The sequence below is a fragment of the Amblyomma maculatum genome, chromosome 10 (genome assembly GCF_055883805.1).
Source record: "Amblyomma maculatum isolate TAMU_Amacu chromosome 10, ASM5588380v1, whole genome shotgun sequence".
NCBI classification, from domain to species: domain Eukaryota; kingdom Metazoa; phylum Arthropoda; class Arachnida; order Ixodida; family Ixodidae; genus Amblyomma; species Amblyomma maculatum.
This window is the reverse complement of record NC_139353.1, coordinates 50,993,523-51,021,259: the sequence shown is the minus strand read 5'-3', so window position 1 is coordinate 51,021,259 and position 27,737 is coordinate 50,993,523. Positions and strand designations below refer to the sequence as shown.

At 44.4% G+C, this 27,737-nt stretch overlaps 1 protein-coding gene across 1 annotated transcript in view; it reads right to left on the bottom strand.

Annotated features, from left to right (window-relative positions):
- Nucleotides 1-6,072: 6,072 nt before the first annotated feature.
- LOC146176363 (uncharacterized) overlaps nt 6,073-27,737 on the bottom strand; it is a 37,395-nt gene continuing 15,730 nt past the window's right edge. Inside the window, exons 7-12 of the mRNA XM_084581288.1 lie at nt 26,170-26,262; nt 25,319-25,437; nt 22,916-23,033; nt 14,963-15,130; nt 8,709-8,840; nt 6,073-7,127 (exon numbers count right to left, since the gene is read on the bottom strand). Coding sequence (XP_084437414.1) covers nt 6,960-7,127; nt 8,709-8,840; nt 14,963-15,130; nt 22,916-23,033; nt 25,319-25,437; nt 26,170-26,262 — 798 coding nt within the window. The 3' untranslated portion in view covers nt 6,073-6,959. The remainder of the gene's footprint in view (nt 7,128-8,708; nt 8,841-14,962; nt 15,131-22,915; nt 23,034-25,318; nt 25,438-26,169; nt 26,263-27,737) is intronic.

Below are 27,737 nucleotides of genomic sequence, written 5' to 3'. Positions count from 1 at the left end.
AAGTTTGTCACCAAAACATTGTCGGCAGGATTGCGTCGAAGTGAGGGGCGATAGAAAAAAGCGAATGGAAGGGAAAGTCGATAGACCATCAAAAAATGTCGCCAGGGAAAAAATTGGAGCATCCGGAGTCATTAGTCAATTAGAGCCTATAAAGTCGATGGGATGTCGAAATAGCCAGCCGGAGTAATGGTGCCGTCCGAAGCGATAAGTGATCCCCACCTCCGGTCACATGACCAATGATGATATCAGCATAGCGACGTGGTTATGTCTACGTTGGGATGCTACGTCCTTGTGTGACATCAGTGTGTGACGTCAAAAAACCGGATTCGGACGTGTTTCGACATTAATGAGCCGTATAAACAAGTCAAAGTGGCCAGAAAGTCTGTAAAGTGTCGTTTAATCAAAGTCAGTAAAAGGTACGAGTACACTGCAGAATCTGCAACGGAGAAATGCGAAAGCTTGAGCATTGCTGCTACACACGGTGCCTCGTTCGCCCCTTGTCGAACAAACCCGGAAATCTGTCACCCTATTGTGACAATCGCACATGCGGGGCTTCCCGGTAATGAGGAGGCTAATTCCCTGGCTCGAGGTCTCACTTTCCAGGCTAAGGAGGAACGGCCTTCCCCAAAGGTAGGGGAATGCCTGCGGTCATTTCGTGGCACCCTTAACTACTACCGTGAAAATAGAACATACACATCCACATATTTCTGTGCGTCCGTGACTCCTCTCTTTGATAAAATGTTGTTGTCGAGGTTATTTTATTATGCATACAAAAGGAAGGAAATGATATTTGCCAGTCCCAGTATCTGCTATATGATATCTGAAGTACATGAAATGGGGCGGAGGAAATAAAGAAATAAAGGGATAGCGATTAAGGGGTAGAGAAAATCAGAGATGGCAGATAGAGAGAAAGGAAATGGTATGTAAAATTCAAATAAATATATACACTATATGGCACAATATAGAGTAGTTTTCTTGAGACCCACCCGCATATGTCTTAGGTTGCTGAGCACTCGGCACATCGCGCGGGCCTCCGCAATAGCTCTGTGTCCATGTAACTGTTTACGACGCCGCGCATGCACAGTGTACAAAACACTGACGACCGACAAGGGGCGATCGGCCGTTATCGTCCGGAATAGCACAAGCGGAGCGTTCGGTCACAGCGCGCACTATCTGGCGAGGTGAAATAGGTGGGTCATCAAGCCCGCCTGTCATTGTGAGGTGCAGCCAGCGTCATTGCGAGTTGCAAAGCAGGGTTATTGCGAGTTGCAAGCCAAGGTTATTGCGAGTTGCAGCCAGGGTCATTGCGAGTTGCAAGCCAGGGTTATTGCGAGTTGCATCCAGGGTCATTGCGAGTTGCAAGCCAGGGTTATTGCTAGTTTCAGCCAGGGTCATTGCGAGTTGCAAGCCAGGGTTATTGTGAGTTGCAGCCGAGTCAGCGAACGGCCGCTCCATTGTCAATGCACTCACCTCTTGCGATACGTGGGTTGGGGTGCTGCGTCCAGAGGTGGTCGTCGATTACCTCAGGCGCGTCCTACAAAGCGAGTTGCTCGTCGCTAAGAGGGAGTTCATGTTCCGCGGTCGCGAGCATCGAAAGCTTTGGCCCCTCCTCAGCATACGAATAATTGATAAAATTATTAAGATAGTTTTTGTGGGCGCTTTGACTGTGGTAGTGTTGCGGGGTGTTCATTGGCTATTTTCTGAGCAATGCAGCCATCTTCCAGCACAGTAAAAACACTGATAGTGCTCGAGAGAAGTACTCTATCCATCTTGCTTTATTCAGTATTTCTTTTAAGTGTTCCTTTAGAGCTTGTAGGGGACAGCTGCAACAACCGATCAAGTTGCATATCGGCACCGCATGTGATGCAATGAACATTAAACCTCAAATTTTCTAGGTTGGGCAAAGCTTAACCTGTGCGTGGGAGCTTATAGCGTCCAATATCCGAAGGGTATTGAGAGTAGGCACAATATTTATCAGAGTGTATCGAGACTGAGCACAGATGGCCCATCATGGGGCACATGAATGGGTACACGTTTGGCATTACAGATTGTGTGGAAAGTTTGCGGCATGGGGGCAAAAAAGTGCGTGCACTCATAAGTAAGACATTATTTGACAAAATTTAGGGATCAGAAAGAAAGCCAACAGAAGGACACGAGTAGTAATTACTATTTCAGAAAATACCGACATTGGTAGCCTTCTTCGTAAAGGTCATCAAAATAATTAGGTATTTGTGCAGAGTAATGATGAAGCCATTGTATTCAGGTGTTACTATGTGTATGAGTGAGGAGGGTAGTTGTCAGGGTTTTCTTTTGCTCTTAGGCTTACCTGTGTACTTCCATGTTTAAAGCAATAAAGATTTTGTTTAATTTCGATGCTCATCTTATGTTCGCTGCCTTCAGGTCACCGTCTAAGCCAAACTGTTTTTAAAGAATGCAGTGTGACTACGAGTAGACCCGTATGGCTTGAGCTCAAGATACTTAGCGATGGCCGCCCCATCGGGGTGGTGCTGCTCATAGGGCGCTCGACTACTGTGCTCAAGGAAGCGGGATCGAATCCCGGCCAGAGCAGCCGCTTTTCGATAGAGGCGAAAAGCAAGGCAACCAGTGTGTTATGTTATATCAGTGCACGTTAAAACATTTTCCGACGATTACGTTACTTCCTAATGGGAAAGTTGAGCTTAGTTTATCAGCTGTTTCATATTTTCGATAGCTTAAATACTTCGAGCAAGACATGTACGTACAGATACAGATAACGTTTTCACAAATATTCCTTCAAGAAACACTCCACTAACAGTTCTTGACGGTCATGAAGGAAGCTTTGTGGTCGTCCAATGTCTTCCAGTGCGGCACCTCTTCCTTTCTTCACTGCCACTTTTCTCCAGTTTTTTACAGCTCGGTTTAAGTGTCCGTGCAGAATTGTGACAGATACTGCGCCTTTTCTTTGCTGTCAACCAATTTTAAACGCCGCTGATGCCTGCTGTACTGCGTCAATTATTTCTATATGCTCTGTGGGGTGGCGCTCGAGAAAGCGCCAAATGAAAGGCGCCGCACGGACGCCTGGATCGAACGCCCGGAGGGGTCAGCTTCGTATATGCGTGAATGAATGGATAGATCGATGGATAACAACTTTTATTGTACCCCTTAAATGGAGGCTCCTTACTCCCCACCCTTGGCACGCAGGCCTACGGGATGGGGGCTGGAGTCTCCGCGACTAAAGGCTAAAGAAGAGATTTTGTCTCTTCGTGGCCTCGGCTCCCAGGCGGATGGCTTGTTACTGCCGAGCGGGGTCTTCGCTTTGCAGCAGTTTCCCAGCTCTGTCTGCTATTGATAGCTTTGACTCCAGGGGAGTCGACAATCTCTTGGTGACGTCATATCACCAGTCATGATGTCACGGTCGATGTAACCATGTGATGGCGTCATAGTCATCTGTTATTAATCATGACTAGTAGTCATGACTAATAGTCATAAACTAACAAAATTCCCATAAAGAAACGCTTTAGGCAAGGAGACACGATCATCATCATCATCAGCCTGATTATACCCACTGCAGGGCGAAGGCCTCTCCCATATTTCTCCACTTAACCCGGTTCTGTGCTAGCTGCATCCACTTGACCCCTGCGAACTTCTTAATCTCATCCGCCCACCTAACTTTCTGCCGCCCCTGCTACGCTTTCCTTCCCTTGGAATCCAGTTTGTTACCCTCAGCGACCATCGGTTACCCCCTCTTCGCACTACATGTCCTGCCCATATCCATTTCTTCTTCTTAATTTCCACTATAATGTCGGTAACTTGAGTTATTTCTCTGACCCACACTTCACGATTTCTATCTCTTAATGTTACCACTACCATTTTTCGTTCCATAGTTCTCTGGGTTGTCCTCAACTTAAGTGGAACTCTCTTGGTTAGCCTCCACTTTTCAGCCCCATAGGTGAGTACAGGCAAGATGCAACTGTTGTATACTTTCCTCTTGAGCGATACCGGTAAACTGCTAGTCATAATCTGCGAGTGCTTGCCAAATGCGCTCCATCCCAATCTTATTCTTCTTGTTATTTCCTTTTCATAGTCCGGATCTGCGGTTACTACCTGCCCTAAGTAGACATATTCGCCTACTACTTCCAGTAATTCGCTATCTAATGTAAACTGCTGTTCCTTCCCGAGGCTTTTGAACATTACCTTAGTCTTCTGCATATAGATTTTCAAGCCTATCTTTTACTTTTTCTGTCTAGATCATCAATCATTATTTGCAGTTCATCCCCCGAGTTGCTTAGCAAGACAATGTCATCAGCAAATCGCAGATTACTGAGGTATTCTCCATCTACCCTTATCCCTAACTGCTCCCATTCCAAGTCTCTGAATACTTCCTCTGAACAAGCTGTGAATAGTACTGGGGATATTGTGTCTCCTTGCCTAACACTTTCTTTATGGAAATTTTGTTGCTTTCTTTATGCAGAACTATGGTTGCTGTGCAGCCACTATATATGTCTTCCAGCACTTTCACGTACGGCTCGTCTACCCCCTGATTTCGCAATGCCTGCATCACCGCCCAGGTTTCAACTGAGTGAAATGCTTTTTCGTAATCAATGAATGCTATGTATAGAGGCTGCTTATATTCCGAGCATTTTTCTGTCACCTGATTTATAGTATGGATATGATCGATAATATAGTACCGTTTCCGAAACCCTGCTTGATCTTTTGCTTGATTGCAGTCTAAGGTTGTCCTGATTCTATTAGCGATTACCTTAGTAATGACACCAGGCACTGGGTATACAGGGTGGCCAGTTTTTCTAGCACGATATCCCCCCCGTCCTTCAGCAAATCTGTAGTTATCTGATCCTCTCCAGCTGATTTCCCCCTTTTCATAGTTTCTAGTGCTTGCTTGACCTCGTCCTTCGTCACTGGCGGAACGTCTGACTGTTTTTCCCTACCTCCAATCTCATTACGGTCCTGACAACTTTGGCTACTGTAGAGATCTGTACCTTATACGTAACAGACAGTAAGCTGATTGGTCGGTAATTTTTAAGGTCCTTAGAGTCCCCTTTCTTGTGAATGAGGATAATGTTTGCATTCTTCCATGGTTCCGGTACCGTCGATGACACCAGGCACTGGGTATACAGGGTGGCCAGTTTTTCTAGAACGATATCCCCCCCGTCCTTCAGCAAATCTGTAGTTATCTGATCCTCTCCAGCTGATTTCCCCCTTTTCATAGTTTCTAGTGCTTGCTTGACCTCGTCCTTCGTCACTGGTGGAACGTCTGACTGTTTTTCCCTACCTCCAATCTCATTACGGTCCTGACAACTTTGGCTACTGTAGAGATCTGTATAGAACTCCTCGGCTACTTTGGCTATCTTGTCCATATTAGTGATGACGTTGCCCGCCTTGTCCCTTATCGCATACAGCTGGTTATTGGCTATGCCCAATTTCTTCTTTACCGCTTTAAGACGCGATCTCCCTAGCACTATTCACAGCTTGCTTAGAGGAAGTATTCAGAGTCTTATAATGGGAACAGTTAAGGATAAGGGTAGATGGAGAATACCTCAATAATCTGCAATTTGCTGATGACATTGCCTTGCTAACTACCTCAGGGGATGAACTGCGAATAATGATTGATGACCTAGACAGGAAACGTAGAAAGGTAGGCTTGAAAATCATTATGCAGGAGACTAAGGTAATGCTCAACAGGAAAAGTGGAAAGGTAGGCTTGACAATCATTATGCAGGAGACTAGGGCAATGTTCAACAGCCTCGAGAAGGAACAGCAGTTTACGTTAGGTAGCGAAGCACTGGAAACAGTAGGCGAATATGTCTACTTAGGACAGGTAGTAACCGCATATCCGGACTAAGAAAAGAAAATAAGAATAAGATTGGGATGGAGCGCATTTGGCAAACACTTGCAGATTATGACTAGCAGCTTACCGGTATCGCTCAAGAGTAAAGTATACAACAGTTGCATCTTGCCTGTACTCAGCTATGGGGCTGAGTCGTGGAGGCTAACCAAGAGGGTTCTACGTAAGTTGAGGACAACGCGGAGGGCTATGGAACGAAAAATGGTAGGGGTAACATTAAGAGATAGGAAGCGTGTAGATTGGGTCTGAGAGTCAGCGCTTGTTTGTGTATTCTTCTTTTCGTCCCCGTTTATTCGCGCTGTTTTTTTGAAAAATGTATCACCAACTCGCCCCCTTAGTCTCTGTATAGAGAAAGATGGTGGTTGATACACAAGCTATGGAATGTGGGCAGCTTGTACAAACTTTCTTTACCAGGCAGCAGTGCGTTACGGGTGCTGAAATTGCAATACGCAATGAAGCTTTCAGCTATTTTGTAACAGCGGTTAAGATGCAGCGCTGGCTCAGTTTGTTTCGCGTAAAAATGATACGAACTAGCTCAGGGAGGTCGATTAGTACTGCGCGCTGGAGCTATCTGACGTTCAGTATAGGATGTGCTCCGAGGAAAAATTAATCTAGATCTTCATGCTTAGCGCGTACGATTTTTTCGATACACAGTAAAACTGGCAGCATTTCTTGTTATCTAAGTGATCTTGGTGTAAGACTGTAATAAAATAACTTCATTAATATATCCGCAAATGAAAACGTACAATCTCGCGTAACAGTGCAGCTCCTAAGAACAGGTAAGTGAAACATAAAATGCGCGTGTTTTTTCACCGCGTCTACGCCTTACAAGTTATTAAACACAAAGGTCAAAAGTCGTGATTCGGCACACGCAAGTTTGGCTCCGTTAATAACAATTGCCGCATTTTGAGGAACAGGTGCGCATTTTTTTCATTGCCGTCAAAACAGAGGAACTGATCTTTATAATGTCCCCATGTCACAAACGCTACAAACTGCACGAGAACGCACAAATAAATCAATCCATGCTCAGTTCCTTTGCCGTCCACTGCTGCAAACAGAATGCATTGACGTCCTGTTGCAATCCGTACGTGTCCTCCAGAAGGCCGATTCCTGTTATTCAAGGGTTCCGACGACGCCACTCCATTTGGAAAAAAGACTTGAACGCTTTCACGCGCTTAAACGGACCACCTAGACTGCAGCGCCGTGCGATGTCAGTGAGGTGCACGTTAAATAGGAACCACGTGAAATTGGCACGTATTCCCGGCGACTGCATGACTAGCTGGGCCTGCGGAGAAAGGGCGATATGCATAGAGCAAGCGATCAGCCTATATCAAGTAACAAAATGATCATATCAAATTAAATTTTTACAAATGTATATAATTCATTTCGCTAATCACTCTTTACACTACCTCAATAAGCAGGGAAGTTTGCTTCAAGCACTTGGTATTACTAAGGCTTGACGGTGCTACCATTATGCCACTTCTCGCATATCTGTACGAAAATAAAGGGAAGTGCATTCAAGGATGCTGCAACAACCACTTATTGCAATAAGTAGCGAATCGGGCGAAATGAAATGTGCTAACCTTCACAGACAATGCCTATGAGCTGCATAATCCATTTATCTATGGGTTAGAGAACAGGCACTTCAAAGGAACGAGACTATAATAAAATAGGACTCACTGTCAAATAATTGGTTGTAGAAAAGATGAGGGCAAAATTATTAATAATTACTTAGGTAATCAAAATGACCATCAGTATAGCCATAAGAAATGTTGACTAATTGTGGATGACAAAACGAAAACAGAGTAATCAATGCTGCTGCAGCAATCAAAGGCACGAAGCAGTGGGTTATGCACTAGCATAAAATGAGTTCAGTATAATCTAATTAAAAAGAAATGTCAGTTTTAGAGAGTGCAGAAATATTGATAGAGAATGGGTTAATGAAAAAAAAAATTGACTATCAACAAAACGATGTACTGCAATTCTAGTGGCTATAAATAAAAATCTATTCACACGCGAACAAGACCAATCGTATCACTTTGCGCAATATAGTAGAATGCGTTTTTTTGTTTCTTTTTCCAGGCAACCTTCGATTAAGTTGAATGTTTAGGTCGTACGTGCCCTACCGGATCATGATTTAGAGCGCCTCCGGCATTTTTATTTTCACAGTGTTTTCTTCTCTTATTCGACCACCTTTATTAATGCCTCATTTTGGAAACGATGACAGTATTTGTTAAGCTACCAAATAACGGACCGCCATGATCATTAACTCCAAATAACGGAATCCAATTAAACTGTTTACGCTGATCGCAGAGATAAACAAATGGCCGGCTAATAAGAAGACATGACGGTAGGAAACGAAATCAAGAGAATCTTCAGAAGATTCTCTTGATTTCAGAGATAAACGCCACAGAGATAAACGGATCTTCAGAGATAAACGGCACAGAAACATAAATCATGGCAAAGTTCGTCGCTGGAACCACTGAAACGTGTGAATCGGTTGATATGGACGAACATTTGCAACCCCTCTAAACTATTAACAGCAGAGTAGTAGCTAGCCGAGTTACGTTCGACTGTAGTTAAACCCCGCTTAGTACAAGCTTGTAATTGGCACATGTAAACGGGAGAGTCAGACGACAGTGAAGAAACAATTCAGAATTCCAAAAATAATCCCGCGTTGGTGCCTGCAAATATTATGGCTAGAGGATCCAGCGGAGCAACCAGCGCCAAACCTCGTTTAATGTCAGTGAATATATATGAAGCGAAACAATTGAAACTATTCTGCGGGCGGTGATAAAGGTGCAAATGATGTGATGCGTGACAAGGTGGTAAAGATGACAGCGGAAGCAAGCAAAAAATAACTCACCTTCTCCTTCATTGTGTTAATTTTTTCGTATGAAGCGATGAACGGGTTTCTGGTCCTAAGATGCTCCCACTCAAAATTGAGGCTGATGGCGACCTTCTCGGTCTCCAGGATTTCTTCGATTTCATTGCACCCCTTGGAAATAGATATACATCAATTGTAATAGAGAGAGGATAGATCTAAGAGTGTGAGAAAGTCGAGATTTCAATGCGGTAGAGCTTTAAATTCTTTACATTGATTTTAGCTAGCCGACATTTTGTACCAACACTGTGTATACTTTTATTATGTCTCCTCTTCGTTCGGGACAGTCGCCTTTGTGTGTCACTCAACTCGCAGAAATTAGCAAGGGCGCGGAAGGCTATCACTTGCCCAGATACTTTCTGCACAAATGCCCGCCTTCTTTCCCATCCCATCACGTGCTATGCCTTTCGTCCTGTGACGTAACTATATTAGTATTATGAACTAACCTGAGTATATGCGGGCTAGTACTCCGCTATTGAACTTCCAGCGCTTTAGTTATTTTTCTTTCGTCGTAATTATTCATTGGAGAAACGGTTTTTCCTTCTCACTTTCTTCTCTTGTTCTTGAAATTTTCCTCTTTCGCTTCGTTTCTTTTCTTTTCTCTACTTGCTCATCATTCTTCGCCGAGCCTTTGGCTTCCATGAGAAATGCGCTTAACTAAGGTAAAGGCGGCGGCCATCTAATGGCGGTGTTTTGTTTATGATCTAACATAACGCGCTAAGGCACGCATATTTTGGCAAAGGTTTTTTACCCCAATATTCAGTACTGGCGACTGGTCGTGTCAATAGCACGGACAAGTTATGACATTTGATTTTGGATGCGTGATAGCAGTTTGACTGGCAAAGTTACATAGATGGTGGGAACTTTACATCCTCTTGGAGGGCATCATAAAGCAGCTGTCGCTTTCATATGAACCACGCTTCAGCTATACTGGGTGGGGAACTGCAGTGACAGGAAGGATAACGTTTGTTTCGTTTCGCATATTTCAATGCATCATGGTCTAGCTGTCTGCGCAATGCAACTCTTCTACTGATACTTTTTGCAAATGTTTATTATGCTTACAGAAATGAGCATATCACATAAAACTGAAGATTCGATTCCACAGTGGCACTTATACGTCTGTCGATGGTAATGGCTGTTGCAAAATCATTGGACGTAGTCTGTGATTTGAGGTGGCCTCCGTAGTACGCGCAAAAGCTACGCGCGGGTAATAAAACAGCGCTTGACTGGCGGATGAAGCTATGAAGCTAACTCACACAGGGATGAGGTTGCACAAACAAAAACCATTCACAGCGTTGGAATAATGACGCTCATTATCGGAAATTGTCCGGTATTAGCGGTGTCGTTGCCTGAAACGTTTACCTTTCGGGCAAACTATGGAAATGAAATGTGTGTCTCCCACCTACCAGCGTCCAATCACCCCCCTCCCCACTGATGCCAACCTCACTCCGTGAAAGTTGTGATTGAATTAAGCATATCTCAAGAAAGTTCAATTCACCAGGACACCTTAAGAAGTCTTCCGATACCGCAACATCGCGGCGAAAAAAATCAATGGCTAAATGGACCGCCCCGCCGCAGTAGCGCAGTGGTTAGGGCACATGGCTTCTGTGCTCAATATTGCGGGATCGAAACGAGGCCACGGCGGCTGCTTTTCGATGGAGGCAAAAAGCCAGCCGCACGTGTGCTGTACGATGAGAGTGTTAATTAAAACCCCAAGTGATCCATATTTCCGGAGCCTTCCATAACGGCCCCTCATAGTCTGAGTCGGTTTGGGCGTAAACCTAACAACCAAATCAAACCGAAATGAACCGTGTTATGAACCAGAGACAGAGCACGGGCAGAACGCATGCTTTATTGCTTACGCTCTTATGAAACGCACTATTCGTAATACAATTTCAATTTCAGATTTTCACACAGATGTATCAAAAACACATCCGCCATTTTTAACCTCTCGGGAAGAAAGATAAGCCAGCAGATTTGCTCAACCTTCCTAAATCTGCATGCGTGACTTGCAAGAAAAAAAAATGGTACAACTGGATGTTGCAGCCATCTATTCACAAGACAACTGCAGGACATCATTGTTATCTTGCCTCAGTGGCTACGGAGCCCAACTACTAAGTCGGGTGGTTCGGTCTTGACTTGGCCCCATTTCGAAGCAGGCAAGACGTAAGGCGCGAATTTATTGTACAATGTAAACGCAGAGTAATGAATTTCAGGTAGTGAACACTATCCAAATCCTTCCAATACGGTGTCTTTTAAAGCCTGACTCGCTTTTGGTGGTTAAACGACATACAGAAATCATAAACAGCCTTGTCAGAGAGAACGCCGTTCCACATTCGGTTAACGTTCTTCATTGTGTGGCTGTGAGAGCAGTCACATTGGTTTGCACTTTTAGTTTCTTGTTAATCTCTGCAAACGTGAAGTCTACACTCTTTATTGTCCTAGAGGGTTTGAATAAGATACGTCCCTGGGCGCTGATTTGTGTGATTAAGTTTATTTTAATGCATCTCTGCGCGCTGTATTTTGTGACAGTTCGCGCCTTGTCTCCACAGGGTGTATGCTGGTCCCCTTCACAAGCCTTTCACATCGAGTAGACTACGGAGAAAAGGAAAAACCATGCGCACACTACTCAACAGGAAAGAATCGAAGCCATAATATATTCAATGAGTATATGCATAGTATCATTGATGGTGCTGTGCATACTAGTTTCCTACGAATGCTTGGTATGTTTAGTTTCCAGGCGCGAATGTTCCGCTTTCGCAATTTGCAACGTTTTCCCAATTCGAAAATACTCGAAAATCACACACCTTTATAATAGGTCTTGCAACACAAGAGAAAGGGCACCGCCATACAAGACATGCATAGTTGAAGGCTTTGCTGCAGCACGATTACGTGCTTAGGGGAATGAGCATGCCTAACTAACATCTACTCGGCCGCCATGGGAGGAGTGCGTGCTCTAATCCTTGCGTTATGCACTGTTCCATATTTTATCTATGATAATAAAGCGATGACAATAGGAAGTTGCTACTTTCAGATATTTATTCTATCAGCCTTATGTAGGCGGTTGGGGCTTCAAATTAATTGCCTGATAGAAATGCCTATGCTGGTATCAATCATATAAAATCAATATTGTAGCGTTCTTCACTGCCTGTAGCTCAGCTGGCGCGGAAACCTTGGTTCTATCCATCAGTATCCAAATGAGTGACATAAAACACTATAGCTTTCATATTTTCTCCTATAATGACTGCCTTACGGCATGGGGTCCCTGAGGCAGTGCTCCACGCAAGGCATTCTGCGTCCTGGCGAAAATCTCCAATATGATCACGTCATCGTGTGAGTCCTAGAGAGCCACGCCTAAGTCGCATCTAAGTCCTCACTCTCCCAAGTCTGCGCGTCACTTACAACAGCCGCATTCAAACACTATACTCAGATACGTATCTCTGGTGTGCTGATATTCGCATTTTCACATATAGGCAAGGACATTCAAGGCTAAACCAGACCACTTATTGCCAGCCAACGGAGCCATGGAGCATTGGAAGGTGACATGCCAGGCGGCACCCTTCGAGAGCAGGAGGCGTTACCGAACCACTCAATGCCTGCCAACACAGTCATGGAGCAGTAGACGACGTTGGCAGTCAGCACCTTCGGAAACAAGCAGGCACTAGTCACCGTCGACAAAGAGCCGGTGGTAGCTTTCGAGCTAATATATTAAGGACCCCCCCCCCCCCCCCCATTAGGTCACTCGGATGCATTTTTATTGCAATAAAAGTAGCTGTGGTTTAGCTTGTGGTTAAGGCTGGAGTTACGTGAGAGCTATCTGCATGGCTACGCTTAGGTTAGTCTTGAAAGTAAATACATGGCTTTTGAACATAGTAGTTTACTCTATGCTTTCAGCTTTATTTAAGCCATAGGGGCACTCTTGACCACTAAAGTGCGATGAGGAGAAAGCCTGCGCGCGGTGGTCCGAAGCCCTACAATATGGCACCTATTTCTCAGATTTCACTTCCGACATCGCGATGACGCGATAGAGTAAGCTACGAGCCAACACATAAAGCCCCTCTTTAACCGAGTCGTATGAACGGGCCTGCGTGGCCGAGGGATAACGGGGATGTAAGGGTTTTGACAGGCTGACTGTGATGTTCCCTCCCATATCAAAGGAGAGGCTCGAGTTGGCAGCTCCTGCCAAACGTAGCCAAACGTAATGTCAGGACGCCTTTCGTCCAGTTAGAGCTCGGCCAAGTCAGCTGCCAGCTACCACCTCCCACAACTTCTTCTTCTTCCTCCTCGTTTTTTTCCTCTTGTTCTTTTTCTTTTTCTTCTTCTTGTTCCTTTTCTTCGCTTTTCGGACAGGCACAGCGAAGTGGCGAAACTGTAGCCAATGTAGCTCTCGCTACAAAATGCTTACTTTTACCGCTTCTTAATTCCAGGTCCTTCCAAGTGAAGTGCTGCAGATACTCACCGTAGGAATCAAGTCGCCGGGTTTAAGTGGTTAGGGCGCTTTTTGCTGCTGAGCCCTAAAACGCAGGATCAGACCCCTTCCGCGGTCATCGTTTTCGGTGAAGGCGGAAAGTAAGTCGCGCGCTTATTGGGGAATGTTAGTGCATGTTAACGATCCCCAGGTGGCCTAAATTTCCTGGGACCTCCACTACAGCGTTTGTCATAGACTGAGCTGTTTCAGGATGCTAAATTCTCTAAACCTACACTAAATTAATCTTCCAGTTATCATGCCTACACTATTAGACGAGGGGCTGTGCCTCACGTCTTAGCAGCCGTTTTCAATGATATTCCATCACTTACTAACAGTGCTTTATGGTGACTATGCAGTAGGGACCAACGTTTTCCGATATCATGTCTGGCCCCTGCTGTGCTTTTGTTGAGGGCTTGCTATATGAATGATGAGGTTGCGACTGAGATGCTTAATTGTTACCCACGACAGCTGCATTAAGAGGCAGGTTATATTCTAAGCATTATCTTGTCACCTCGATGGTAGCTCAAATGGCATTATGTTCATGTAGCCCCTCAAAAAATAGAAAACAATTTGGGCCTTTGGGCCAGCCTACAAGCAGCTGGGCATTAGGTCAATAAATATTTGAACAGAAGGGACAGCAAGCGATCTGGCTGAAGTTTCAAGCATTGTGCACCTATTTGCTTACAGATTAAGGTTGTCTCGGTATTCTTCCAAGAATACAATATGTTTTATGTTATGTGGGCTCAGCCAACAAAGCGGTAAAATTAGTTTTTTAAAGGTGCGCAAAAATGCGCTCTAAATGGATAAAGCATATGATTCTTCGAACTGTCTCACGATTATTCGTTCACCGGTTTAAGCAACCTGAGACAAAGCGACATCAGCATGAGCATACGAAGTGACTTGGAAAGCAACAGAGGCGACCAAGCGAGTGTCTCCGTACAGTTCTAGCGCGTGTATGAGAGCGCCTGCACCGAATTTGGCCCTGTAAGTAATGTGGCCGCGCGTCAGAATAGGTATGTACTATTGGGGACAAAAGTTTCTAGAACACGAGAAAAGCAAATTTCGTGTACAAGCGCCACATTCTTTGGCGGCCTCTTGATTTCACTCCCGATGTTGCAACATGAGAGTGTACCTTCCAGATCATTACGTCTGGTCTTCGGACATCGGCTAACAACAGAGCTGTGGGCTTCGGTTCCTGATGGTGTGTCTTGGAAATTTTGCCCCTAGTAGATACGTTTTACGTATATGCGCTTTATTCTATTCATCCCACGCTAGGCACTTCTGGCTAGCCTCACACTCGATAAAGAATAAGTACTCCAGGTTGCCATCTTGAGTTATTGATGGTACCTCGTCAAAGTCAATGCATTTTTAATGCGCATTGCTCATTCATCACTGTTATGTTTGTCTTAATACGTTAGTTTGCTCTCTTTGGCGACTTAGAGCCGCGGGTTACTCTGCGCATTCTTCTAGGAGTTACACGACAATTACTAATTAAGGATGGTCAAATAAGGTCTTCCGAGAGTGTGTCATCTGCTGTGTTCACCGAAATGAGAACTCATTATAGGCCGGCCTCTATAATTCCTAAATATTTAAACATGCTTTCATGCATTTAAGTTGACGCCGACGGCACTGCAAGTCGAACCACTGTCTTATTGCATGCGACAGCGGTATGCCACTTTGATGCCATTGCTGCAAGCCTCTTAAGTGGTGCAGCCTGATGACTCCAGAAACACCTCTGACAACACCAAGCGATTGGAGGGACACTTGCCTGTGTGTAGTCTGTGAAGGTTCCGGCCTTGCATCGCTTGTAGAGGCCCTCTCGCGCAGTTTTGGGTTGGCCGTCGGCTTTGTACAGCACCACGCCCATTTGGAAGGAGAATGCGATGGTCAGCTCTTCTGGCAAGAAACCTCGCATGGCCATGGGTAAAGCCGACTCCTGCGAAAGCGCCACAAAACATTTCGCACTCTAACCTGTCGAGTCTCTTTCCTCAGCGCAAAGGGATCTCCTGCTTACTTAAGGGATGGGACGAAGATTACCAAACAGACGCGAGAACCAAGAGAATAAAACTTAATTTCGGTACTCAGCTGGCAGTAGAGATGATATTGGCATGCATCTATGTAATACTTGTACTAAATTCCACAAGCTGCTTCTGACATCATGAAGCTGGCGACGACCTCTGCAGATCAATATGTAATGCGATAAATTATCGCTTCCTACAAGCCTGTGAGTTATGTGCTGTTAGAATGAAGTAGAAATAAGACTGATAAGCACGTTGTGTGCGCCAACGTAAAGGGTCCTGGTCAACGTCATTTTTTAATGCTGCAAACAGCTTACGAAACCAACTTTACCGATGCCCCAATGTCACCATTACATACAAAATAGAGCAACGAGAACATCATCAAGAAGTCTAGACGACGCATTTTGTGTGCACGTCGTAAAGCTAATGGGGAGTCAGTAACTTACCCTGGCAGCGAAATATGATGGCTGGATGGAATATAGGAGCGTCCTCTTTGAAACGGGGCGGTAGCAGTTGCTATCATGCTCGTTTTTTCCCTATATCTTAATTATTGTTTTAGATCGGTTAGCTATACCATCATTCCATTTATTGAATTTTTTTCCTATATTACTAACATTATGTTACTTTTCTGCTTTTAAGCCATTAATCTTCTAATCGGTTTTTGCGAGCTGCCACCGCAGTTTCATTCACCGGGCCACTGGTATCTCTAAACCCCAGGGCCCCAGGAAGAGTGACCGCGCCTGCATCGACTTCCGGATGGATACCCTCACATTCGAGTATAACATGATTAATTGTTTCTATGAAGGTACCACATACTGCACATGTGTCAGTTTTATGGCTGAATTTCTTTCTGTAGCTGCATGTTCTAAGGCACCCTGATCTAGCTTCAAAAAGTAGGGCACTGGCTCTTGAGTTATCAAAGAAAGCTTCCTTCCTGAACTGCCTTTTCCATTTTCGGTATAGTTCAAAACTGTTTTTTTTTTCATAGAATTTATCCAGTTTTTACCTTCTGTGTTTTTCGCCTGTTGCTTAACGACCTATATTTCTTGGTTCTTGTGACCAGCATGCTTACTGGTTAGTTTCCTAGTTCTTTTGCTCCATTGTGAGTGAACGCTTTTTAGGTATAGATATTTAAATAATATAGTAGTCCATCTGTTACTCTCCAATGTCCCCAGGCGTTCCTCAGATAATATTTTATACTCTGAGCTTCCCGTATTTCAAAAAATTCCCAGTCCATATCTCCTTGTACCGCCTCATTTGTGGTTTTGCCGTGGGCACGCAGTGCCAATCGACATAGGTCGTGCTTCTGAAGCATCCTCTATGGCCGATTACTGATCACAATGTCAACTGTCACTATAGCACACATAGTGCGACTGGAATCTTTCTGTATTTCCGTTTTTGTACAGCGCAGGTACAGAAAGAAAAAGAAAAACAACCTGTCTCCTTACAATCTACTAGCCAGAAGAAACTTGAAGTCATTCCTTACATTGATAAGGTTTCACATAATCTTAAAAAGATTTCAGGTAAATATGCGTTGATATTGTTCTTTCTGCACCTTGCAAACTGTCCAGATTGTGCAATTTGGTGGGAAAGAATGCTTCCAGATCAGGCACCTGTGGCATAAAACACATAGAGGTATACAAGCGTGTTGCATGTGCGAAAGGGGTTATTTACAAGATTCCCCTCAGTTGTGGGCGTGTTTATATTGGACAAACCGGTAGGTGCTTAAATGATCGTTTACGAGAACACGCGCGTTCTTTGGGGGAGGCAGGGGGCTCGAATTTGCCGATTCACTGCCGCAGTTGTCGGGGCTGTTGCCCACAGCTCAGCCAGACTGAGATTATAGGAAGAAGGAAGGGACAACTTGAAAGAGAGATTGTAGAGGCGGTTGCCATCCAGCGTTCGCATCCAGATGAATGAGTTAGCTCACCTTCTGTCGCTCTCCTCCAAAAAGAACTAGATTTCCTTGTCATGTGACTTCTTGGGTGGTTGTTTTACTTTTTTTGTTGTTATGCATCCACCTTCTCCCCTGGTTTAAAAATTTGATTCGAACCTCTCGTTTTGGATTCGTTTCATGCTCATCTAGTGCGGAGATCTTTGTCTTTTCATTCATGTGCTGTTGTAGATCGTTGAGATTATTTTGCAATGATTTCCTCTTTTACAGGTTATGTTTGTTATCATCCTTTTATCAACTTCCACGTGCTGATTGTTGCCTTTTAAGTTTCGCCGAAGGTCTTGTTTGGTTTTCATGTTTCAGTCCACTTTACCTGATTGCAAGGTCACATGTACCATCTGTCTTTAAAAGCCCCTGTTTTTTCAATAAACTTTTCAGTTGCCAGTACCGCCCTGTGTTGTCTCCAGCCTCCGTCCTATGTCTGCTGCGGTCTTATTTTCCTTATGTAGGTGATGTCTCACAGGAAAAAAAAACGCAGTTCTTATTTTATAGAAAAAATAATTTCCCTTTTGAACAGGGCGGGACCCTCGGTAGGCAATCAAAACTATACTTCTATAAAACTCTAATTAGGGATGGGGTGCTATTGGAGCGCCGGTAGTTTGATTTCGCTTCTATTTAATTATTAGTTTCTACTTCCCTGCATATGTTCTTCGCGTGCATGTGTGACCTAACTGTGAATTTATCGTGCTAGAAGTCATGCCACCTTCATCTGTACAACCCACGTCGCATATTAACCAACTGACAGTTATCTTTTGCTGAATGTCAGCTGCTTCATCGACACGCCATGAGCGAACACTGCGTATTAAATACAAACATTTTATCTATGTCTAAAGCTCTAAATGTTGAAAATGCATCAACGCCGTTATGCATGACGACCAGCAGTGTTGCTTGAGCTGATACATAACTAAGAAAGATGATGAAGTCTTTAAAGACTACTTATATTCTACAGTCGCGCATTTTAGTTTTGATGAGTAATGGATGTTCATTACCCATAAACAAGAGTTAGTGGAATCGGACTTAAAATAATATCCGGACGTATAGGAAGTCAAAGAATATAGTATTGGTTGCGGGAGGCCTCAGTCCGCTAGCTGACGTTTGACAGGTGAACATGGAAGCACCGTTGGCTAAGCGTTGACTCAAGGACTGGAACTTGCCCTCAACCCTTGCTGGATTTCATTTCACTTGGTACACTATGTTCTACTCCAGAGGTATGCAAGTCCTGCAAGCTCCTTCCTTCTCATACTTCCTGCATTTGGATAGTTAAAGGGCAGGTTCTTGACGATGAGTGCTAGTCAAGGAAACAGGAGCGTCCCATCCATCTTCTGCCGGGCGGCGCCTATGTGCTTCGGGCTGCAGACGATCAGGCTATCTCGGCATAACCGGCAACGAGAACGGCCAAATGGCACCACTTCGTCTGTCATCTGGATGTGGACAAGCGCTATGTTTTTCATGCGGTTTCTGAAGTACAAGCCATACCTTCGTTGTTGGCCGCCTCAATTTACTCTTTGCAGCTGGCCAGTGTGTGCGTTCTGAAAGTTTTTTGATAGCAGTCCGCAGCGCATTCGTGGAGTTTCTCTCACGAAAGGAAGGAAAGCGTAGCAGGGGATGTCAGAAAGTTAGGCGGGTGGATGAGGCTAAGAACTTTGCAGGGGTCACTTGGATGCATATTTCTCTTATTACCTTTTAATTAGTGATATATGCAGTTTTAAATTTTTTATCATTAATTTTGAATTTGTACTGACCTGCTCGAATGGAAAAAAGGAAGTATGCAGGAGCATAGAAGGTAAGGTTGAAATGAAGTAGTTTCGAAATGTAAATATATATCTCAGAAGGCAACCACTAATTTCTTTGCAAATTATGAATCTTCTGTCAAGCGCTTTTTCAAACGGATATCGCACTCATAAATGCGATAGGCTGCGAAGAAGTTTTTGTGTGTAACATTTTAAAGGGGTAGAGACATCAAACTACAAGGTTGTGCAAAACTTGTCACTCACTTCCTTTGCAGTTAAAGACCGTCTCAGTCAAGTAGTAGACTCAAGGGAGGCGTAGAAAATATTTATTTCTTTTTTAAAGTCTGTGGAAATGCTTCCTCTCGAATTCCGGACCCATTCCTAACGCACTGACTGTGACGTAGGTTCACTGAAAAAGTCCTAACCAAGTATTTGTGACGTCATCGCGCAGTTTTCTAACGTACACGACGATGCTGCTGTTCAGCTCGTTTCGGCTGTTCACCAGTACGCAGATCAGCGTGGCAGCGCTCTAACAGACAGAACGACGGCTCACTGTAGCCAAAATTATGCTTGATGGCGATATTCATTAACTAACATTTGCGAAGGCTGCCGCCGACGGCGCGGCAGTAGTCAGCGGACGGCGTTGTTGTAGATCGCCGTAGCTGAGACCGGAGTAACCGGCGGCACAGCAGTGATCGAGGTAGTGAGCACTCCTTAGGACTTTGTACCAGAAAAGTCAAATGTTATCAGGACTGCTGATATAATCGTGCAACAATAGCATGCCTGCAAAAGTGCGGAGCCTTCAGCAGCGGTGCGCCAGGCGACGAATTGCGCAGCTCTCTGCCTGCCCTATTCGTCGCTAGGCCTATTTGGTTTCGCTGGACGGCATTTAAGAACGGGTCAGCTACTCAACGTTGTAATAAAGGTTCGTCTTTCGTCCCCGATTTATTATAAGGACGCCTATCTCATAATAAAATGAGCTCGATAAAACGTGTGTATGGTGAATGTTCTTAATCGGACTAAATTGTTCTCCACAAGTAGCGCCGACTTTTCCTGCTTGATTTTTTCCAAGCCGCTCACATATAGCATCGACACCGGCACTGCTGCGAGCAACAAGTTGTCGGATCGAGCGAGTTGGCGACAACGGCATGTTCCCAAATATTTCGTGTTGGCTTGGCATGATAGAATAGCTAAAACGGCACAAACATCATGTTTACGGATGCAGTTGACCATCTCTTTCTGCAGTGGGACTCCGCCATGAGAGCATATGACGAAGAGAAGAGCACGCGCCTACTCGTTTACGTCACTAGTTTTCGGCCCGCGTGACATTTTAATGTTATGTCTTCTTCTTTTTTCACGTCAAGTAAAAAAAAATGACCAATTCGAACCGAAGAACGAACTGCTGCGTACTAAAAATACGAGAACAAATTATGGAATGTGATTTTGGGCTTCTAACACCGTACTCTATACCTGTCGAATCGCTACGCACTATTTACAACATAAAAATACAGCGCAAAAAATTGGTGTCCATACCCTTTAAAGTGTGTGATCCTGACACCCCCATGACACAACATAGTCAGGGCATTTAAGCGATACAGGTAATCTTTTTAAGTAGCACCCACGCCACGTTTTGAGCGTGAACACATACACACACATATATGAGTCTTTGAGAGGGGGAATTTCTAGGAATAATTTTGGGGAACCACCAATTCGCATTTGAAAGTGCTTCGAAATAATGATAGTTTTTGCTATTGCAGATGAAAGATGTTGGAACTGAGTTTGGGGATATAAGACGGATGGTGACCAATAATAGCCTGAGAAAATGAACACAAAATTTTAATGAACCTCTGAGCTTGCGTTTTACGGCGGCAGCTCTATCCTGTGAGCTGCAACTCTCGAAGCTGCGCCTCGTTCTCATCTGCCTAAGCCTCTGAGTACCGCTAAAAATATTTTCTTGATGAGGACGCGCTTCGTCACATTCTCATTAACTCCCGAGTTCTTCGGATCCCGACAAAGTACCTGCAATGCCTCACGAGGTCACAGTCGGACTAAGTCGTTTTTGTTGTGCTTTCGCTAGTCTGCGCTTAGTGTAGCAGCATTCATTGCTGCGAAGGGGATTCGAACCTGGGAACTCCGGTTTCTTAGACGACAGAGCCCTGCTGCGGGCTCTTCCGCTCGTTATCACCAGGCTCATATAGGATTAAACCTCCGCCATTCAATTAAATCGAGGGCGATAAAGAACCCGCTGTCAAAACATCAGGCATTGGCAGCGTTTGTGAGCAAAATATATTTTGGGTATGGCTTGGTAGGGGCTAGTTGGCATGTTACATAGTCGTGCAGTGATGCTTTGATGAGTTGTGTGACAACAAAACCACTTGATATCTCAAAGTTGGGAAGATCGTTTGAGGTGATAGAGTAGCAGAGGAATCGACCTTTCACGACCCTTGGATGCCGATTCAGGCATGTTGTTTACTTGCAACGGACGCATGCTCATGTGGCTTGGTTAAAACGATGCTTTATGCTGAATGGTCACATAGGTGGTATAGCTGCATAACAATGTAGCGCAGGATTCCATGCTAATAAAACTACATGGGCCATTAGAAGCACAATTTAAGCGACTGTAATAAAGGGGACAGTAATTAGGTGTAATGGGACGAAGAACCTCAAGAGCAGTCGCAGACCGGAGTAGTTAAAAGGCGGAGTTTAGGTTTCCAGAATAATATTTCTTCCTTCCTTCCACATCAGAGATTTGAGGCAGGGCTCACTGCCGTAAAACGCACGCGTAGTGGTCTTCACAAGGTAAAATTTGTGCAAGCAGGCTAAAGCCTACATAAGCTTGGTGTAAAATCCCTACCTGAGCTACTTCACATTTTCAGTGAAACCCAACCAAGAATGCTGTAAATTTCCTATTGTAAGCTCGAAAAAAGAGCTGGATAAAATAAAATTTCGAACCAGAAATTTATGGGAGAAGCGAGTACGAACGTCGAAGGTATCACCTAAGCTTATCGCCCAGCGTCCAGAATGCAACCCTCTCGCGCTGTCCATTTGCTCTGGATCGTCACCACCTACGTCCAATGTTCCGAAGAGCGTTTGCATGTCCTACTCGATGTAAGTATAACCTTGCTGTGCTTTAGTTTCGCTTGTTCACTGCTCATTTCTGCTTTCAACCTAGTGTGAGAGCACTATACTGTGCATTTTCATCCCTTACGACAACTAATCTAAAAGCAAAATCACACTCTAAAGCTCCAGCATCTCTCTTCGCTTAATTTAACCTAACAGTATGTTGTTTTGTGTAAACTTTAAAATCTTATTTGTAGTAACCTGCTCCGGAGCTACAAACCTCGGGTCGTGACCAATATTTTGATTTGTGATGTGAACGAATTGATCTGAGGCGTTATCAAGGTGGTTTTATACAGGCTTTATGCTAAAGAGCTGCCATCACCATGTGGAACGGTTGTCAGGGAACACTGACATTCCCGTTTAGTGCCAAAGTTAGTTTGCGCGGTTGTGCGGTAAGCGTTTCTGCATAGACGAGGCCACACACCGCGGTTGTCCAGTGGATAGGACACTTAACAGTGCTCTCCTAAGAAAAATACACTTAATAGCTGTCCCCTAAGACAGGGGTTCGAATCTGACTGTGACAGTCACGTACTGAAGGGGCGAAACACTAGGCTTCCATGTACTAGGCGTTAATGCTCATAAACAGTTTTTGAACAATGTTTACGAATGCTTGCGTTATTGTGTTCTTCATAGCCCTTGTTGCTTTGGAATGTAAAAATCTATAACAGAAATGAAGCCCTGAAAAAGGTTGCAGGAGATGCCATGCGTAAATGAGTAACACTGGCTTGTAGTGAGAGGAAGAGCAATGGGAGAAATGTAATTTTTATACGTTTGACGCGAAGCTGCCAGTATACCATCGCGAGAAGCCAGGTATCCGTAGGTTACATGATCTGTATTGGTTTCTCACATCACGATCTATTCCGTATAATGGCGCTTACATGCAGGACAACTGAGTTTACCATGCTAAGTAGCTGCGTGCTCGGCGTTATCCATGCGCTAACCGGCAAAGTGGTGCATTTCCACTGCTCGGGTATGACCAAAAGGGCGGTGATTATGACCATGATGTCGAGGTGTGGCCTGCAAAAACAAAAAATAAACGCAGAGATTTAGGGTCGCGTATGTGCGTCACCAACCTTGGTCAGACACTGCGCATCAAACAATGTTAAAAGCGTACCTTGCAATGGCACTGTCATTGAACAATTTCAGCCTTCAGCAGTGCGAAAGCAGATATAATTGTTAGTAAAATGATATGAAACATGAACTTTCCAATTTTGCACAGCATATTCGTTTTGGAAACAAAAAGAGTTGTAGCAATAGTCACCTGAGGTGCAATTGATCGTTTCAAGATAGCAAAATTCCTGTGTCCTGTACCTGTTTGTTGCGGCTTTGCCACTTACATACTTCAGCTGAAGCATGATCACGTTGTGTAACCATTAAGAGTGCGCGAAAAGTGAGGGAGAATGTCTTAGCACAACTCCTCCTGATTAGTTCTCATCCTCTAAAAAGCTATACCAAATGCTGGGCAGTCTGTCATATTTCCTTCCTCTTGGAAATTGATTCAAAGGACTGGATGAAATTTCCTAAGGGTTATTTGTAAGGCTCTTCCGACCTTCCAGACAGGCAGTTCAAGGCTGCAAGTTTCTACATGGTGCGTGAGAAACGTCCAACTTAGTTAGACAGTCTGATTTTGAGTCGCGCAGTGGGTGGTATTTCAGGCCCTTCCTCTTTAAACACCCATATATCTAGAGGAGGGGATGTAGAGAAAGGATAACCATTTTGTTGGCATCTGTGGGCGTTAGTAAATTCATGGCTTCCTTAGCTATCAGAATGTACCGAAAACAGCAGGCTTTGCGGCCACAAAACACCCATTCACACTGTCTCAAGGGAAGTACGGGGACAAAGTCCTTGACAGGAACATGAAATTGATCCCAATTGTCTGCGGGTATCTGATGCGTGCGAGGGCGCGCGAGCACACAGCCCCCTTACACACACACACACACACACACACACACACACACACACACACACACACACACACACACACACACACACACACACACACACACACACACACACACACACACACACACACACACACACACACACACACACACACACACACACACACACACACACACACACACACACACACACACACACACACACACACACACACACACACACACACACACACACACACACACACACACACACACACACACACACACACACACACACACACACACACACACACACACACACACACACACACACACACACACACACACACGTTTTGGCCTATTCCGCTACAGAGTAAATAACTGTGTACAATGACAAGGGAGTCTTTCATTTCGCGAAAGCTGGCCCATCAACTCGGGCTAACCCGCGAAACTTCACACCGGCCGCCAATGATCACAGCTTGAAAGTGCCGATGGTGGACGAGGCGTGTTGTTATCAAGAGGGGCATCAAGCTACTCTAACGCACTGATGCGATCACAGATAGCTAAACTTACGGCGGCTTACGCATCTGTTACGAGCCGGTAAACTTCCGTATTCCGCGAGTGGAACTAAAATGACTTTGATCTGCAACTAGGCCGCATAAAATCCAGCTTGCCAACTTTCTTAAGTGCCGTTCCTCCTCCGTATATACTAAACACTGCCTCTTCTGTTGCCCGACGACCTCTGTTCTCACCGCCATTCGAACCCTCACCTGCTTGTGTTTCAACACAAAGAAACATGGCCCACATTGGCGTCGATATAATGGGCTTCGAAAATTAGGACTGATAATAAAAGTGTCTTTCTTGTTCTCTTCAACAACGCGTGCATGCTCGTCCTGCTTCGCGTCATGTGGGAAACGCCGCTTCAACAAGTGCCTGGTTTCAGTTCGCATATTTCAGATGTCCATGAATTGTCGCTCCATTTAGAACCAGTCAGTACAAGCTTTCTGTTATTGCAGTCATTTTCCTTCTGGAAATCGATCATTTTCTTTCATCTTTTTTACCTTAATTACCTCTACGGCTGTTATGTCTAAGAAGTTTTACAACTGGAATACTAGAATATATTTTATTTTCTCGCTGATTACGCACTTATCAACAACATGAAAGTTTCAAATTCGGACGCAGTTTTCTTCAGAGCTGCGGGCGCCGCCACTATTTGTTGACACCGAAATTTTGATCAGTAAACACCGCTGTTTCTTGTATATATAGGACATATGAGAAGTTTCGCAACAGGTAATATTAAAGAGCTCTGCCTGCAAGACCCTTTCCAAACACAGGGCGATGCAGATTGTCCACATTGCCACGAATTTACTGTGGGCGTAGCGTTGGAAATTTATCAACTGGTCCTCGCAACGGGGTACTTACGTGGCGGTGTTCCCGGCGAGGTATGCTATCGAATCTGCGCCGCCGGGGTAGTTGTAGAAGCCGAAGCCTAAAATTGTTTTGTATGTCTTTCTGTCCTCTCCGAGCAGAAATCGAAACTCCTGCAAAGGAAGCGTTTTTTTCTAAAACAATCATAGCAATGGCAACAAGTTCAACTTTTGACGATGCGATCGTGACGGCAAAGCAAAGGATATGTTGGACGATGCAGGTGTGATACCGGGAAAGGAAAGTAGAAGATATTAACAAGAAATTCATTGCGAAGTTAGAAAGAAAAGAAGAAATCAAGAATAGATACCACAGTGTTTTGGTTCTTGCTTAGAAAAAGCGCGCAGTATTTTGCATGCTATTTTCAGCGTAGAGCATATGTCGGGTATTCACTTGTGAGGGTCAGCGCAGCATAACGAGAGAAGCGCGCTGGCGTCTCTTTCTTGTCCCTTTGTTCTACGCTGTTCCGTGCACCACAAATCTGCAGCACGTTCCAGAAAGCTTAATGAAATGGACACATTGTCAAGAAAATAAGTGACAGAGGTGCTTTTAAGTCTTTTTACGTGCGGAAACGCGGGAAAATTTGGAAATAATGATTTACGGGCTTTGTTCATTTATGAGCTCGTTCTGCATTTGGTTGGTTTTAAGACGTAAATTATTATTTTCCCTTCGCTTAACCTATTTCACGTATTTTTTACCAGTTTGTAATTTTTTTTCATAATTCCTGTGCTTAAGCTTTCAATTTTGCCCTTATTTTTTAATATTTTGCATTTTATTTTTATATTCCTGTTTTCTTTTTGTGTGAAAACTTGTTCTTTTGCGTTCATTTCAGACTTCTAAGAGTTCACCTCTGGTGCCGGTACGACAAACGTCAACGCGCCAGCTATGCAAAACCACACGCAGGCCGATCCCAACGAAGACAAGACAGTAGCCTGCGGCATCTACAAAGAACAGGCAAAAGCATTCCAAGCAAGGCGGTACACATACTTCCCCAGCCTAACCGTTCTACAAAGAGGAAAACAGGGAATAAAGCATCCCTACTGCCAAGTCCTCCGTTCGTAACGCGCGGGTGAGGTTCCAGCGACGGTGTCTAGCCATGCACTAGATGGGAAAGGTAAGCACCATGCTTTCGGTCTTTTCACACTTAATCAGAATGGCGTCTGTAGCCACGTTAATTGTTGGGGTTTGAAAGCACAAAAGAAGCAAAGGCAGGTGAACCAGCTACAGACTGACCATGATATTGATGTGCTTGTGGTGCAAGAAACGAAGTTTTATGACGAGGAAGAGACTGGGAGCATGGTGAAAACGTTTGAGGCTATATTTTGCTTGACAGTCATCCACGTGGTAGGGATATTCACTTTGCGTATATTGTTTGTTAAAAAATTTCCTGGTCTGGTTTTACGCACTTATAGCTAATGCTTCTCAATCAGGTGCGTAGTAAACGATTTTTGCAGAAACCAGCATCGGCGCATCATTTATGTGCCCCGCCGGGGTGGTGCAGTGGTAAGACGCCCGACTATTGTGCCGGAGTACCCGGGTTCGAACCCGACCTCGGCGGCTGCGTTTCGGTGGAGGCGAAACGCAGAGGCGTCTGTGTGCTGTGCGATGTCAGCGCACGTTAAAGATCCCCAGGTGGTCGAAATTACTCCATAGCCCTCCACTACAGCTCCCCTTTCTCTCTTTCCACTCCCACCTTCCTCTCTTCCCTTATGGCATGGTTCAGGTGTCCACAGAGCAAGTGTGACAGATACTGCGCCTTTTCTTTCTTGTGAACCAATTTTCTTATCATTTATGTGTACGCTCCTAACACTGCTGAACAAGAGCGGCTTTTTTGGTTTAGAGGGAGATTGTGATCCGGTATTTTGCTATGGTAAGGCAAGTAGTGGTTATGGCCGAATTTTATTCTATATTGAATTTTCGGTTCAAGACCAGCACTTGTAGCTTCAGAGATAAGAGCACTTAGGGGTTGCATCAGTTAGCAGATGAGTGAAATGTGGAAGGTGTGGCAGATTGCATGGGTCGCTCACTCCGTGCCCTGCACACTTTCAAGGTGTGTGCAATGTGCGCTTTGAGAGAATTTTCGTGTCGCTGGATTAGATTTCTATGTGCGAATAATATCAGGTTGTATCTGTGACATTCGCGGATGACTGCGTACTAAAATGCTTATCTGGCAGTAAAAAAATAATTACTGTGTTTAGCTAGCAAACAGAAATCGAATATTTCTCATTGACAATGCTTCTGGGCATGTCGTATCGAATGACACCATTCAAGTAACAAAGTACCTATGACATGGATTATGGACTGAAAGTTGGCTGTTCAATAAACAGATTAAGAGACACCATTGATTTGTCTATTTGCCTATGGTAGAAGGAGAAAATTAAAACTACCCATTTAAAGACTATGCCAGAAAAACTAC